The 15,103-nt window shown below is 39.1% G+C and overlaps 1 protein-coding gene across 1 annotated transcript in view; it reads left to right on the plus strand.

Annotated features, from left to right (window-relative positions):
• DMD (dystrophin) overlaps positions 1–15,103 on the plus strand; it is a 2,292,995-nt gene that overhangs the window by 1,928,961 nt on the left and 348,931 nt on the right. Inside the window, 2 exon segments of the mRNA XM_026451980.1 lie at positions 4,434–4,554; positions 5,168–5,436. Coding sequence (XP_026307765.1) covers positions 4,434–4,554; positions 5,168–5,436 — 390 coding nt within the window.

The following is a 15,103-nucleotide window of genomic DNA, read 5'->3' on the forward strand; positions in this document are numbered from 1 at the left end:
ATTTTAATCCTCAGTGACTCATATGTAAGAAATGAACTGTGCAGCTGTGGTGGATCTAAGCCCTTGGCAACAACTCGATGGGCAAACAAGTGGTCTCTCACAATGGATGGTCCTTAGCTTTGAATTATTTACTGTCCAGTTTTAACAATGGAATTATATCATCAAATAGTGCCTTGGACTTTTAAAGTTTGATAAGACCTTTAAGATCCATTTCCTTATTTTACAGACCTTGTTCCAACAATTATCTACACCTTCTGTCAAGGTCGTAACATATATCTTTCTCTGCTAGGGTGACCAACTTTCCTGGTTTTCCCGAGACTGTCCAATTTTCCTAAGACTATCCTGGTTTTAACATTGACAGTCTCTCATCCTGAAAAACTCAGTGCTGGGCAAACCAAGATGGTTGGTTACCCTACTGCTAGCTTCCATCTTTCACTCTAGGTTCAAATCATTCCTATGCTAAAAAGAACTTCTTATCCCTTTATCTTGTTATCTTCTCTGCCCTCCTGTGCTGTCTTCCTCTTTTCCTTGTCAGAAAAAGAAAACTGAACATTTAATTTTCACTTGAAATACCTACTCCTTCTTCCACTCGCTCCTCAGCTACACCTACTTCTGAGGCTTCTGCCCTCCACTGAAATTGCTCTCACCACATCTAGTGAACACTCTGCAATACTGATCTTACTTTACTTCTATGTTTCATTGGGCACACTTGGTCACCCTCTTCCTCTCAAAATTCTCACTCTCTCCTTGAAATTTCTACACTCCTCATTTCCCCTAATCTCTCCACCTATTTGTTCCTTTTCGGTCTCTCAAGAGATCCCATTCCTCTCTTTGCCCATTAAAATTTGACATGTAGGCACTCAATGTGTATTAGCTGAATGAGAAAATAACTCCTAAATATATTTTTTTTCTCTTCAAACCTCAGATTTTATTATTTCCTTGTGGAAGGAATGTTAGCTTTCCAAGCTGAGCATATCACAGTCCTTTACTCTGTCCCCCATGCACAGAACATCCCCCGCCCACACACACCATCAAGTTTTGTTTTTAATATTGCTCTTCAATAATTTTATCCTGAATGAGCCTGAAGGGTTCTGAATCAGAGGCAGATTTCATTTAATTACCTTACAGTAAATATTGTTGCTGCGCCCTTCCTTTGCCCAAAGACTTACCCCCAAGGCAACATGATGAACGCTGATGAAATATTTTCCAACCGGGCGGCGGTGGCTCAAGCCTGTAATCCCAGCACTTTGGGAGGCTGAGACGGGCGGATCACGAGGTCAGGAGATGGAGACCATCCTGGCTAACACGGTGAAACCCGTCTCTACTAAAAATACAAAAAATTAGCCGGGCGAGGTGGCGGGCGCCTGTGGTCCCAGTTACTTGGCAGGCTGAGGCAGGAGAATGGCGTGAACCCGGGAGGCGGAGGTTGCAGTGAGCTGAGATCCGGCCACTGCACTCCAGCCTGGGCGACAGAGCAAGACTCCATCTCAAAAAAAAAAAAAAAAGAAATATTTTCCTACTTGAGTGGCTGGGTATTCCATAAGTGGGAGACTAGGAAAAATCTTTTCCCTCTGCTTATAAAGGGGAAGGAGGCTGCTATCCCTCTCTCCTTCTGAAAGATTCTCTGTGGAAACATAATGCGCCTGAGTTCTAACTCCAGCTTCTCCAGAAACCAGCTAGCCCTATGTCTCTCATATTTTACAATCTAGAAATGTCTCCAAGGTCTGGGTTTCATATTTTTGAAATGTAAATACCTAGAGAGATACCCACTCCAGTCTTTCTGACAACACAGAGTTTAGCTTAGGAACCTACCCTGAGCTATAACCATTTGACCCTCTTGGATCAGAGAAATGAACTAGACAAATCGCTACAGATCTAATCTCCATGGTGTGGGAAGTTTCTCAGGAGACTAGAGCATTCTGTAGGTGAACTGAGACATCCAGGGAAGTTTATTTCCTCATACTTAGTTGAATTCCACCCAGCATTTGCTCATCTACTCAATCTAGACACTGGGAGTCATTCTTGTTTCTTTTTCTCTCTTCTCTCCAGTATCTATTCAGTCACCAAATTTTCACACTTCAGATTTTTAGACATTCCCTTATTCTATCCCTGTCATTTTTCCTGGTACCATTGCCCTGAGTCAGATCCTCATAATCTTGCACTGAATTCTTACAATCGCCTCATTATCTCTCTGATTCCATTTCTGTTTTTCTCAAATACATACTCTGTATTTACATCAGGAAGATCTATTTGAAACACACATACTCCTGTGCCACTCCCTTGGTTAAAACCGTTCAAAGGTTCCTGATTACCTTCAAGGCAACACCTAAGCCTCTTAGCGGACCATATATGATCATAGAGAGGCAGAGCTTCAAATTCTGGTTTAAATATCTAATATATTTCCAGATAATGATAGTGTCTTTTTCATCTTTGGACATGCCCTCTCCTTGTTCTTTATGCTCTAGAAACACTGGCCTGCTTGAGATATCAATATATACCATACTGTTCTATGTCCTATGTCTCTGCACTTGCATTTTCCTCTTCTTGGAATGTCCTCTAGCATACTCTTCCTTGAATAAATCATGTTCATGCTTTTGAATTCTATATGATTACTAGCTTCTCCTGGAAGCTTTTCCTGATTTTCTTCCCCATATTGTGCAAGTCTATAGCACTGTCTACATTGTATTGAAATTATTTATGTGTTTGACTCTTCCATTATATGTTAAAAGTTCCTATATAGAAAGGGCTGTTTTGCATTCAACTTTGTATTTCCAGTTTCAAGTACAACCACTGACACATGATAGTTCAATAGAGGGAGCCATTATTATTTTTATAATTAGTAATATCAGTGTTAATTGCCTCTAGCCAGGTCCAAACAGAGAACTAGGCATAATGATAATTTACTTGAATCTGGGAAACTTAATTGTATGAAAAAACACACAAGAATACAGCAACTGTACACACACACACACACACACACACACAGATTTCAAGTGAAATATTAGGAGAATCAGCTTTATTTGCAAGCAAAGTAAATAACTCACGTATCCAGCATGATTTTAGGGTACAGAAATATCCTATTATTCAGAAATTTCTTCCCTATCTATAGGCTGAATCCTAATATTCTACTTACAGAACTCCAGTATTTTGGTTCAAACGCCTTCCCTTTCTCTGTTGAATTGTAAATAACTGTGGATGATGAATCATTTTGCAAAGTATCAGACTCAGGATTCTTTTGAATGGTGAACACCACTAAGATTTTATTAAAAAATGTGTCATACAATACAGCTGTGGAACACTTCTGTAACATAATGGTGTATCTGAATTTCGAGGAAGAATACTGCTAATTTGTTTTTCTCCAGTGAGAGAACAGGGCTTAAATTCAGCAGGCAACATTGCTAAAAGTAAGATAGAGTTGAAAAAAGTTACAGAAATTAAGCCCTAGATCAGGGCAAATATTATTACTGTTATTGTTAAACAGATATATTAGCATGTATGTAGCATGCACTTAATAATTTTATTAATACCCTCACTTCTGAGATCAAAGAACCTGGGTCAATAACTCTCTTCAATGGTGTCAGAGTATCTGTTAGGTTATTCTAGGCTCACGGTATGCCTCGCGATCCTTTTAGTACTCAATTATGTATGAACTTACTGTTTTCACTCTGCTTCTACTGTTAATTTTCTCCCTTCTTTGGATCTAGAAACTTTTTGAAGGCAGAAACTATTCATTTTGTTTTTCTCTTGATCCCCTGGATAAAGGAAGATTACAGATTAAACATTAATTCTAGGTCTGTTCATTTATAGAAACTAGCGCCCACAATTCCTACATCCATAATAGCTCAAAACATTTCTACTATTCTCAGAGAGGTCACAATGGATGATGTAATGGCTATTTTTCAAAAGTATTGAGACTTTTCACTTAGCTTACCTATTTTATACCTTGTCAGACATTTTGACAGAATTAACTGGTGATTATCAGTTGGATTAATTGTATACTTTAATATAGCCTAAGATCCTGTAAATGACCCTTAAGGCTTCCCATTATATTCTGGATATCCATTATTTTGGGTATGTTTAAGTCCTCATTAGCCACGCTAGAGCTTTGCAATATATACCTTGCAACCTTACCTGTAGATTTCAAGTATGGCTGTCAGGTTAGGTAAACAAAGCACTCTTATCTCAATGAGAGGGCATTAACTGTTGGGAATGCTCCCCCCCATCTCCCCAGAATAGCTTTACAAACAAAGTGCTTTCCTCAGTAACAGATAGACCCATGTAGCCTTTTAAAAAATCATTTTATAACCATCAGTGTATAAATAAGAGATAGAAATTGACCTGGGAGTTTCATAGACAAGTTCTAAGCACCCAGGATTAATTTTGAGAAGAATGCCACAAGCCAAATAAGCACTTCTTTTCATCTCCTTTCACAGGCCTTCAAGAGGGAATTGAAAACTAAAGAACCTGTAATCATGAGTACTCTTGAGACTGTACGAATATTTCTGACAGAGCAGCCTTTGGAAGGACTAGAGAAACTCTACCAGGAGCCCAGAGGTAATTGAATGTGGAACTATAATAACATATTGATAGAAGGATCAGTGGTGACAGAGCAGCCCATCCATTCTTGCTGCCAGGGCCTGGATAGCTCTCATATTTTCTTGGTTAAATAGAATCAATTCAAATTAAGCATAGATGCTGAAAAAAAAATAAGGACTCATAAACTACCATGCATAAATCTGTTTGCACATTCATAAATAAACATTAAAAGAGATTAGCAATCAGTTATTGGAACATTTAGAAAATAATAAACAAAGGGAGTTATCTGTTGGGAGGAATTCTATTGTTGCAAAGACTACAAGTTAATTTTCCATTTAAGAGCCTGCCTAAAGTAAATGAGAGCTTGTGCTATGCATCCTAACGTTTTTCTCCTCAATAGCTTAAGTGAATCTTAAATTATCGGATTGATATAAGGTAGAAACTCAGGAAGACATACTTTAGATGTTCTGGGCTGTATCAAAATTTATGCCAAAGTATAAAAACGCCATTAATCAGTAGGTTACCCTCTTGTTAAACTGTACTCTTTCTTTCTTCCAGTATGACCTTTTTGACAATGTTTAAAAAAAAAAAAATGAATGTGGCCTAAAACCTTGTCATATTGCCAATTTAGAGCTGCCTCCTGAGGAGAGGGCCCAGAATGTCACTCGACTTCTACGAAAGCAGGCTGAGGAGGTCAATACTGAGTGGGAAAAATTGAACCTGCACTCCGCTGACTGGCAGAGAAAAATAGATGAGACCCTCGAAAGACTCCAGGAACTTCAAGAGGCCACGGATGAGCTGGACCTCAAGCTGCGCCAAGCTGAGGTGATCAAGGGATCCTGGCAGCCAGTGGGCGATCTCCTCATTGACTCTCTCCAAGATCACCTCGAGAAAGTCAAGGTACCGTCTACTTCTTTGCTTCGGGGCTCTTTGAGAGACTCAAAAGAACTTCTAATCTGAACTTGAGTGCAGTGTTATCTTCCCACAAAGTTAAAGCTAGAGCACTTAAGCAATAGAAATCAGTCCATCTTTCACAAATTCAGTCTTCTTTCACATGGTATTTTCTCCAAGAGAAGACAGTGATCTAATCATTTGTCTGTCTTCAGTTATATGAAATGAAATATTTAAAAAGTTACAGGGCAAGAAATCATTTTCACTTTGCTGTTAAGTGATTGTACTAAAGTCTGATGTGTGTATATGTGTGTGTGTGTGTGTGTGTGTGTGTGTGTGTGTGTATTGCTTGTGTTACTTAGTATCAGAATACAGAAAAATAAAACGCTTAAGCAAGAGCCAGGAGTCTAGGTGTTGGCCCTTTTGCTAACTAAATTATATGACTTGGGTAAGTTATGGTTTGGTGAAATAAGGTCGTTAATGTGTGGCCCTTCCCTTGGAAGGCAACATTTGTAATACAGTTTCAAGTTTCATTGGCCCACTGCAGAAGTGAGGGAAAATCATTATATATTTGGAAGACCACTATCTGTAAGACCAAAGTTAAATTCCCTTGTGGCACAAAGATGGCAAATGTATTCTACAGGAAAAAATACATATTTAGGACTATCATTTTGAGATCAGCAACTACTCATCTATTTTCAAAACCACAAAAGTCCTCCTAGATTAAAATTCAAAAGAAGTTAAATTCCCTCATGCACTCAGCATGTTTGCCAGCATCCTCAGCATCCTCATTCTAGAAGTTGTCCTCTTCCTTGGCTTTCATGGAACTGTTCCATCCATGTTCTTCTTCCTATATTTTTCTAGATTCTTCCCTTCTAGAAATTCTAGATTCTACCCACCCTTCAAATACTGTTGTGCCCAAGTTTCTAACCTTAGCCTAATTCTCTTTTGATTGTTTAAACCCTCCGTGTTTGAGATGGCGTGGATGGTGATGTATCTACATCTCTAGTCCGCATCTCTCTTCTGATCTCTGAATCCATATGGCATCAGGATCACAAATGCAACTATTCTGAAACCAAGTTCATTTGTTCCCCTGTTTTTCCATGTCCCTACTTCTGCCCCCTCCTATCTGACATTTTTTTTCCCCGTTTCCTATTTCAGTTAATGAATCATCATCCAACAAATTTTCCAGGCTAGAAACTTTAGGTTCATCCTTAAACCCTTCTGCATTTTCACTGACGGCACCTGATGGCTCATGTTACCTCAGAAGAGCTCTTTTATCTTTTCTCTCCTCTTTTAACCAACGTCCTTTTTAATCCCCAGCATCTTTTACTTAGATGATAACAGTATACATCTTTAAATCCCATTCACCCCTCCGTGTGCCTGGCATATCTTAGATACTGCATTTTAAATGTTTGGTGAATTAATGGATGGATGAATGGTTTCTTTACTGATGTTCCTGCATTACCCAGCCTCTTCCAACTCTAATCCAAACTCCTTGCAGAAGAATGCTTGCCTAGAGAATGAAATCCAATGAATAAGGAGATTAAGTGGCTATTTTCTTCCTAGCCCTGGCTTACCTTCTCAGCCGTAGCTCCCGTTCTCCAGACCATTTAATACACTCTGCCCATATGATATATATATATATATAATGGCATATTTGGGAAAAAGGGGTGATATGGGCAGAGTGTATTGAATGTGTGTGTGTAAAGTATGTATGTGTGTGTGTGTGTATATATGTATGTATATGTATATACATACATACCTAGATACATACATACATATACATCGATATATATACACACACATATATATATCTGCCTTTGCAAATGCTGTTCTCTCTGTCTGGATCCCCCTACATTGTCTACTTGGTGAATTTTCACTCAGCCCTCAAGGACCAGCCAAAATGTTACCTGTCTTTGTTGTCTTTCCTGGGTGTCTACAACCCCCAACTCCCACCAAGCAGAAGAAACTGCTCACAGTTGGTGCTCTCATAGATCACCAAGCTTGCTAAATTGTCACACTTAAATTTCACATATATTGTAGCAACTTGCTTATGCATTTTTTTTTCTCCCAGAGAAAGTGAGGTTGCTAAGAGCAAGGATCATACTGTACATCTTTGGGCTCCTAGCCCAAGGCCAGCAACATGTGAGGAATCTCATTAAGTACCTTCATTTATTCACTCAACAGCTGTTTATCAGTCATTATATAATGTGCTGGACAGGTAATTATAAAAGAAACAGACTTGGTCATTGCCTTCATGAAGACTATGGTCTAATGTTGAATTGCATAGCTCTTCATTAAAATAGCAGGTAAAAAATTTGAAAAGAAAAGATTAAAAATTTGACTTTAATACTTCTAAAATCCCTTCTACCCCAGCATTTTATGACCCCATGTCTAACATTTAAAGTAGGGGTTAACTTTGCTGTCTTCTGGAAAACTAAGTGTTTTGAAATGTATTACCTAGTATTTTAAAAGCATTACATACGTTAATTTTATTCAAAAATATAGGGACTAATTTTTTGACAGTCTTCTCCAAAAATGAGAAATAAGTTAGGAAAATGTCCCAATGGAACTAAATTAGTTAATATATCAATTAAATCGCTCAATATATAGGCCGTTAGAGCAGACATAAGGGATTCATTTTTAGCCATACTTGTCACACAGGTACATTTGTAAGATACTGAGTATGGATGGAGAAGAGAATGTGTACAGCATAATTTAATACTTAAAAATAACTAAAAGCATAACAGTGCAAGTATCAGCTGGCCTTCACCCAACCCTATTCACAGTATTCCTTTTAGTTTCCCTGTCTTATCCGTTCTTGGTCTTAAGACAAACTTCATTTTCCATACCCTAATTGGTAAAACTGTCATTCGGATCCCAATAATAGCAAACCATATAAATATTAAACATACCTTTCAAAAGATTATATTTATAACCCAACACATCTATCTTTCTCAGACATACATACACGTAAGTTATGGTACTTATCTAAATTTTTATGTACTGGTAATAATAGATGTGATTGGGCTTTTGAATCAGTGTTGTATTTTATGCATGTTTCAAACTATGAATTACATGAATTCATATATATTTATCTCCCTTCAGTAGCTCTTCTTCAATTCTGCAATGGAAATATATCATTTTTCTCCATTGCATCTTATTGACACTGGGTTTGAAACACTGAAGCTTTGGGGGTAGTAGTTTACAAGGAATGAGTTTTAATAACTAAAATTTATTTCAGAAAAAAGTAGAAGTGTACTTGAAACCACTGTTCCCATATTTCCACTCAGCAATTGAATCCCTCAGAGGATTCATGCTGTGGGGAACTTGAAACTGATAACTAGGCAGCTAGCCAGAAGAACATTTTATATATCCATATCAGTTCATTTCCCTCACCCCTAGAGACTCTGTATCATAGTACCCCCCTCTGTTCTGATCTGATGTGTTAAATAACTTGTTATTCAAGTGACTAAGTAATATGTGTTTCTGTGAGATTTCGCGTTCTATAATTGTATCAGCAAATGGGGCTTTTGGATTTAAAGAATGGGTTAAACAACAATGACTAAGTCCCTGGCCTTTATGGAAATGGCGTTATTGCTAGCTGAACATCTTCGGGTGGTGAACATGGTAAATTTGTAGATGGAAACACAATATTAATATTGACTATATTGCTCACTAAGAGAATCTCAGCCTTCCAAATATAGCTTCCATAGGAAAAACCAGTAGAATAAAATTTAAGTTTTAAATGCTTCTTTACTTTTAAAATTCATGATTTATACTGCTTATCAAATATTTTAAGGGCAAGATCATGACTTTTCACTTTACTGAAAATAGCACCAGTGCTTATTTGACTAGACAAATATTCTACTTTCCTTGTGATGGAGAATAGGAATAACTCTTTGAATCACTAGGTGCTCCACATAGATCTGTAAGTGGAATATATAAAGGCTTTAATAAAGTAGAATAACTTTTAAACCTATAGTCTGGATACAAGATTTTTGCTCCTCAGGACAATCCCAATGTGAGAAAGTTTGTGGATTGTTGTTTTCTTTTTTTTCTTTTTTTTTTTTTTTTTTTTTGACAGAGTCTCGCTCTGTCGCCAGGCTGGAGTGCAGTGGTGAGATCTCGGCTCACTGCAACCTCCGCCTCCTGGGTTCAAAGGATTCTCCTGCCTCAGCCTCCTGAGTAGCTGGGACTACAGGCGTGCACCACCATGCCCAGCTGATTTTTGTATTTTTAGTAGAGACAGGGTTTCACCATGTTGGCCAGGATGTTCTCGATCTCTTGTTCTCATGATCCGCCCACCTTGGCCTCCCAGAGTGCTAGGACTACAGGCATGAGCCATCACTCCCGGCCAGATTGCTGTTTTTTAATGTTTTGTTTTTGTTCTAATAAACCATGGTTTCTGTTTTTTTAATTTTTTCTTTTTTGAGACAATCTCGCTCTGTCACTCAGGCTGAAGTGCAGTGGCGCTATCTCAGCTCACTGCAGCCTCCGCCTCCTGGGTTCAAGCAATTCTCCGCCTCGACCTCCCAAATAGCTGGGACTGCAGGTGCCCGCCACCATGCCCAGCCTTTTTTTTTTTTTTTTTTTTTTTTTGGTATTTTTTAGTAGAGATGGGGTTTCACCACGTTGGCCAGGCTGGTCTCGAACTCCTGACCTCAGGTGATCTGCTCACTTTGGCCTCCCAAAGTGCTGACTTACAGGCATGAGCCACTGTACCCAGCCTATAAACCATAGTTTCTCTATACCAAAAGTGGTATGTCATTCTTGAGCCAGGAATATTTCACTGTCCTGAGTTTACCTGTTAACTCTGAGCACAGTTTTTCATACACTGTAGATAACTCTCCCAGGCTGCCATCTTGGAATATGCAAATCTGTCACATTTATGTAGTTATGCATTTTGCATTTTTGTCAGACTTTTAACTTACATTTCTTACTGTGAAAAGTCAGGGCAGGGATTCTATGAGCTTTTTCTTTAAAGTTCCTACAATGAAATGTTTTGATTAAACCTTTTTGGCGTTCAAATTGAGATTGATTTAATGATGTGTGTAGCAGGCCAGAAGTTATGTTGAAGTGACAATGCTATCCTTATTTATCTTCAGCATTCACATCTAAAGTTTTAAGAAGAAAACTGGCAAATCCACCTTTTTAGGCTTACCATCCTCAGTCCCTGTGGCTTTGGGGTGTTTTTTTTGTTTTTGTTTTTGTTTTTTTTTTTTTTGAGAAATTTGTCAAAGAAATGCAATCTTAGAATTTGACATTGAGGAAGCCAAGTGTATTTCCTCTGAATAGATAATGTGATATAATGTATTAGAATTTCATCTTCACTTTGCCAAGCAAGACACTTGCAACCATGTTCATACAACTATCTTCCCTTATTGCTTTTCTCTTCTTAACCTTGGTTCTAAAGTTTTCTTCTTATTGTATTAATTTTGTTATGCTTCCCATTTATATGAGTCGAGTCAACCTTACTTGATTTCTTATATATGAGTTATTTAAGGAAAACTTATCTTTTCCTGTAGAATTAGGGAATGAATGGACAGAATCAACATGAACAGGGCAACCCTAAAAATCATTCAAAACATGTGAGCTCTCCCAACTCTGAATAAACTAATGATATCTTCATAATGAATAAGGTATACTGCCTATAGTAGGAAGAGGAAAATTTAATGATATTTTGTGCATTGTTAAAGAACTACAAATGAATTACTGTGTGGAGGCTTTCATTGTTGTTGTTGTAAAAATGTTATGTGTATTAAGTAAGCCTTTGATGGAGAAGAAAAAACAAAGAAAAAATATTTAATCCTTCATAAATCTGGGTGAAATATGAAGCTATTAATTCCTGTTACATGGGGTAACCAGGGTTTTATCTAGTTTACAAAGCATGCAATTGCAATGTTTAAAAGTGTATGATTTGGCCTTTAATATCTGTAAATTTGTCTGTCAAAAGCCATATTATAGAGTGTGTCACTCCACACTTTCTATTTTAATAGAATATTTGTGTACTTGTGATAAGAGATGTTAGTGGGTTTCTAAACCAGTACTGTATTAAGGATTTTATGCTATTGTAAAATTATGGATTATATGAATTCATATATATTGATTTACTTTCAGTAGCTTTTCAATAGAATACCTAGGGTTTAATACAGCTTAGAAACTAAAATAGGAATTATTCATCTTTAAAATCCTGACCAAAGAGGTGGCTGGCAAGATGGCTGAATAGGAACAGCTCCAGTCTGCAGCTCCCAGTGAGATCAACACAGAAGGCGGGTGATTTCTGCATTTCCAACTGTGGTACCCGGCTTATCTCATTGGGATTGGATAGTGGGTGCAACCCATGGAGGGTGCAGAAGCAGGGTGGGGCATCACCTCACCCAGGAAGCGCAAGGGGTCACTAAATTCCCTTCCCTAGCCAAGGGAAGCCGTGAGGGACTGTGCTGTGAGGAATGGAGCATTCTGGCCCAGACGCTGTGCTTTTCCCACAGCCCTTGCACACGCAGACCAGGAGATTCCCTCGGGTGCCTACACCACCAGGGCCCTGGGTTTCAAGCACAAAATTGGGCGGCTGTTTGGGCAGACACCAAGCTAGCTGCAGGAGTTTTTTATCATACCCCAGCGGCACCTGGAACACCAGCGAGACAAAACCATTCACTCCCCTGGAAAGGGGGCTGAAGCCAGGGAGCCAAGTGGTCTAGCTCAGAGGATCCCACCTGCCATGGAGCCCAGCAAGCTAAGATCCACTGACTTGAAATTCTCACTGCCAGCACAGCAGTCTGAAGTCAACCTGGGATGCTCAAGCTTAGTGTGGGGAGGGGCACCTGCCATTACTGAAGCTTGAGTAGGCAGTTTTCCCCTCACAGTGTAAACAAAGCCGCCAAGAAGTTCTAACTGGGTGGAGCCCACTGCAGCTTAGCAAGGCCACTGTAGCCAGATTGCCTCTCTAGATTCCTCCTCTCTGGGAAGGGCACCTCTGAAAGAAAGGCAGCAGCCCCAGTCAGGGGCTTGTGGATAAAACTCCCATCTCCATGAGACAGAGCACCTGGGGGAATGGGCAGCTGTGGGCACAGCATCAGCAGACTTAAATGTTCCTGCCTGCTGTCTCTGAAGAGAGCAGCAGATCTCCCAGCACAGCACTCGAGCTCTGCTATGGGACAGACTGCCTTCTCAAGTGGGTCCCTGACCCCCGTGCCTCCTGAATGGGAGATGCCTCCCATCAGGGGTCGACAGATACCTCATACAGGAGAGCTCCAACTGGCATCTGGTGGGTGCCCCTCTGGGACAAAGCTTCCAGAGAAAGGAACAGGCAGCAATCTTTGCTGTTCTGCAGCTTCTGCTGGTGATACTCAGGCAAACAGGGTCTGGAGTGGCCCTCCAGCAGACTCCAGAAGACCTGCAGCAGAGGGACCTGACTGCTAGCATCAACATCAACAAAAAGGATGTCTACACAAAAACCCCATCTGAAGGTCACCGACATCAAAGACCAAAGGTAGATAAATCCATGAAGATGAGGAAAAAACAGCACACAAAGGCCGAAAATTCCAAAAACCAGAACGCCTCTTCTCCTCCAAAGGATCACAACTCCTCTCCAGCAAGGGTACAAAACTGGATGGAGAATGAGTTTGGAGAATTGACAGAAGGCTTCAGAAGGTGGGTAATAACAAACTCTTATGAGCTAAAGAAGCATGTTCTAACCCAATGCAAGGAAGCTAAGAACCTTTAAAAAAAGGTTAGAGGAATTGCGAACTAGAATAACCAGTTTAGAGAAAAACATAAATGACCAGAAGGAGCTGAGAAACACAGCATGAGAACTTCGTAAAGCATACACAAGTATCAATAGCCTAATCGATCAAGCAAAAGAAAGGATGTTAGAGATTGAAGATCAACTTAATGAAATAAAGCGTGAAGAGAAGATTACTGAAAAAATAATGAAAAGGAACAAACAAAACCTTCAAGAAATATGGGACAATGTGAAAAGACCAAACCTACATTTGATTGGTGTACCTGAAAGTGATGGGGAGAATGGAACCAAGTTGGAAATACTCTTCAGGATATTATCCAGGAGAACTTCCCCAACCTAGCAAGACAGGCTAACATTCAAATTCAGGAAATATAGAGAACACCACAAAGATATTCCTCGAGAAGAGCAACCCCAAGACACATGATCGTTGGATTCACCAAGGTTGAAATGAAGGAAAAAATGTTAAGGGCAGCCAGAGAAAAAGGTCAGGCTACCCACAAAGGAAAGCCCATCAGACTAACAGCAGATCTCTTGGCAGAAACCCTACAAGCCAGAAGAGAGTGGAGGCCAATGCTCAACATTCTTAAAGAAAAGAATTTTCAACCCAGAATTTCATATCCAGGCAAACTAAGCTTCATAAGCAAAGTAGAAATAAAATCCTTTACAGACAAGCAAATGCTGAGAGATTTTGTCACCACCAGGCCTGCCTTACAAGAGCTCCTGAAGGAAGCACTAAATATGGAAAGGAAAAACTGGTACCAGCCACTGTAAAAACATACCAAATTGTAAAGACCATCAACACTATGAAGAAACTGCATCAACTAATGAGCAAAATAACCAGCTAGCATCATAATGACAGGATCGAATTCACACATAACAATATTAACCTTAAATGTAAATGGGCTGAATATGCCAATTAAAAGACACAGACTGGCAAATTGGATAACGAGTCAAGATCCATCAGTGTGCTGTATTCAGGAGACCCACCTCCTGTGCAGAGACACACATAGGCTCAAAATAAAGGGATGGATGAATATTTACCAAGCAAATGGAAAGAAAAAAAAAAAAAAGAAGAAGCAGGGGTTGCAATCCTAGTCTCAGATAAAACAGACTTTAAACCAACAAAGATCAGAAAAGAAAAAAAAATGATATTACATAATGGTAAAGTGATCAATGCAACAAGAAGAGCTAACTATCCTAAATATATATGCAACCAGTATAGGAGCACTCAGATTCATAAAGCAAGTTCTCAGAGACCTACAAAGGGATATAGATGCCTATACAATAATAGTGGGAGACTTTAACACCCCACTGTCAATATTAGACAGATCAACAAAACAGAAAATTAACAAGGATATTCAGGACTTGAACTCAGCTCTGGACCAAGTGGACTTAATAGACATCTACAGAACTCTCCACCCCAAATCAAAAGAATATACATTATTCTCAGCACCACATCACACTTATTCTAAAATTGACCACATAATTGGAAGTAAAACACTCCTCAGCAAATGCAAAAAAAAAAAAACAAAAAAAAAACGGAAATCATAAAAAACAGTCTCTCAGACCACAGTACCATCAAATTAGAACTCAGGATTAAGAAACTCACTCAAAACTGCACAACTACATGGAAACTGAACAACCTGCTCCTGAATGACTGCTGGGTAAATAAGGAAATTAAGGCAGAAATAAATAAGTTCTTTCAAACCAATGAGAACAAACACAATATACCAGAATCTCTGGGACACAGCTAAAGCCGTATTTAGAGGGAAATTTATAGCACTAAAATCCCCACAGGAGAAAGCAGGAAAGATCTAAAATTGGCACCTTAACATCACAATTAAAAGAAGTAGAGAAGCAAGAGCAAACAAATTCCAAAGCTAGCAGAAGAGAAGAAATAACTAAGATCAGAGCAGAACTGAAGGAAAT

Source organism: Piliocolobus tephrosceles, chromosome 12, assembly GCF_002776525.5.
Source record: "Piliocolobus tephrosceles isolate RC106 chromosome 12, ASM277652v3, whole genome shotgun sequence".
NCBI classification, from domain to species: Eukaryota; Metazoa; Chordata; class Mammalia; order Primates; family Cercopithecidae; genus Piliocolobus; species Piliocolobus tephrosceles.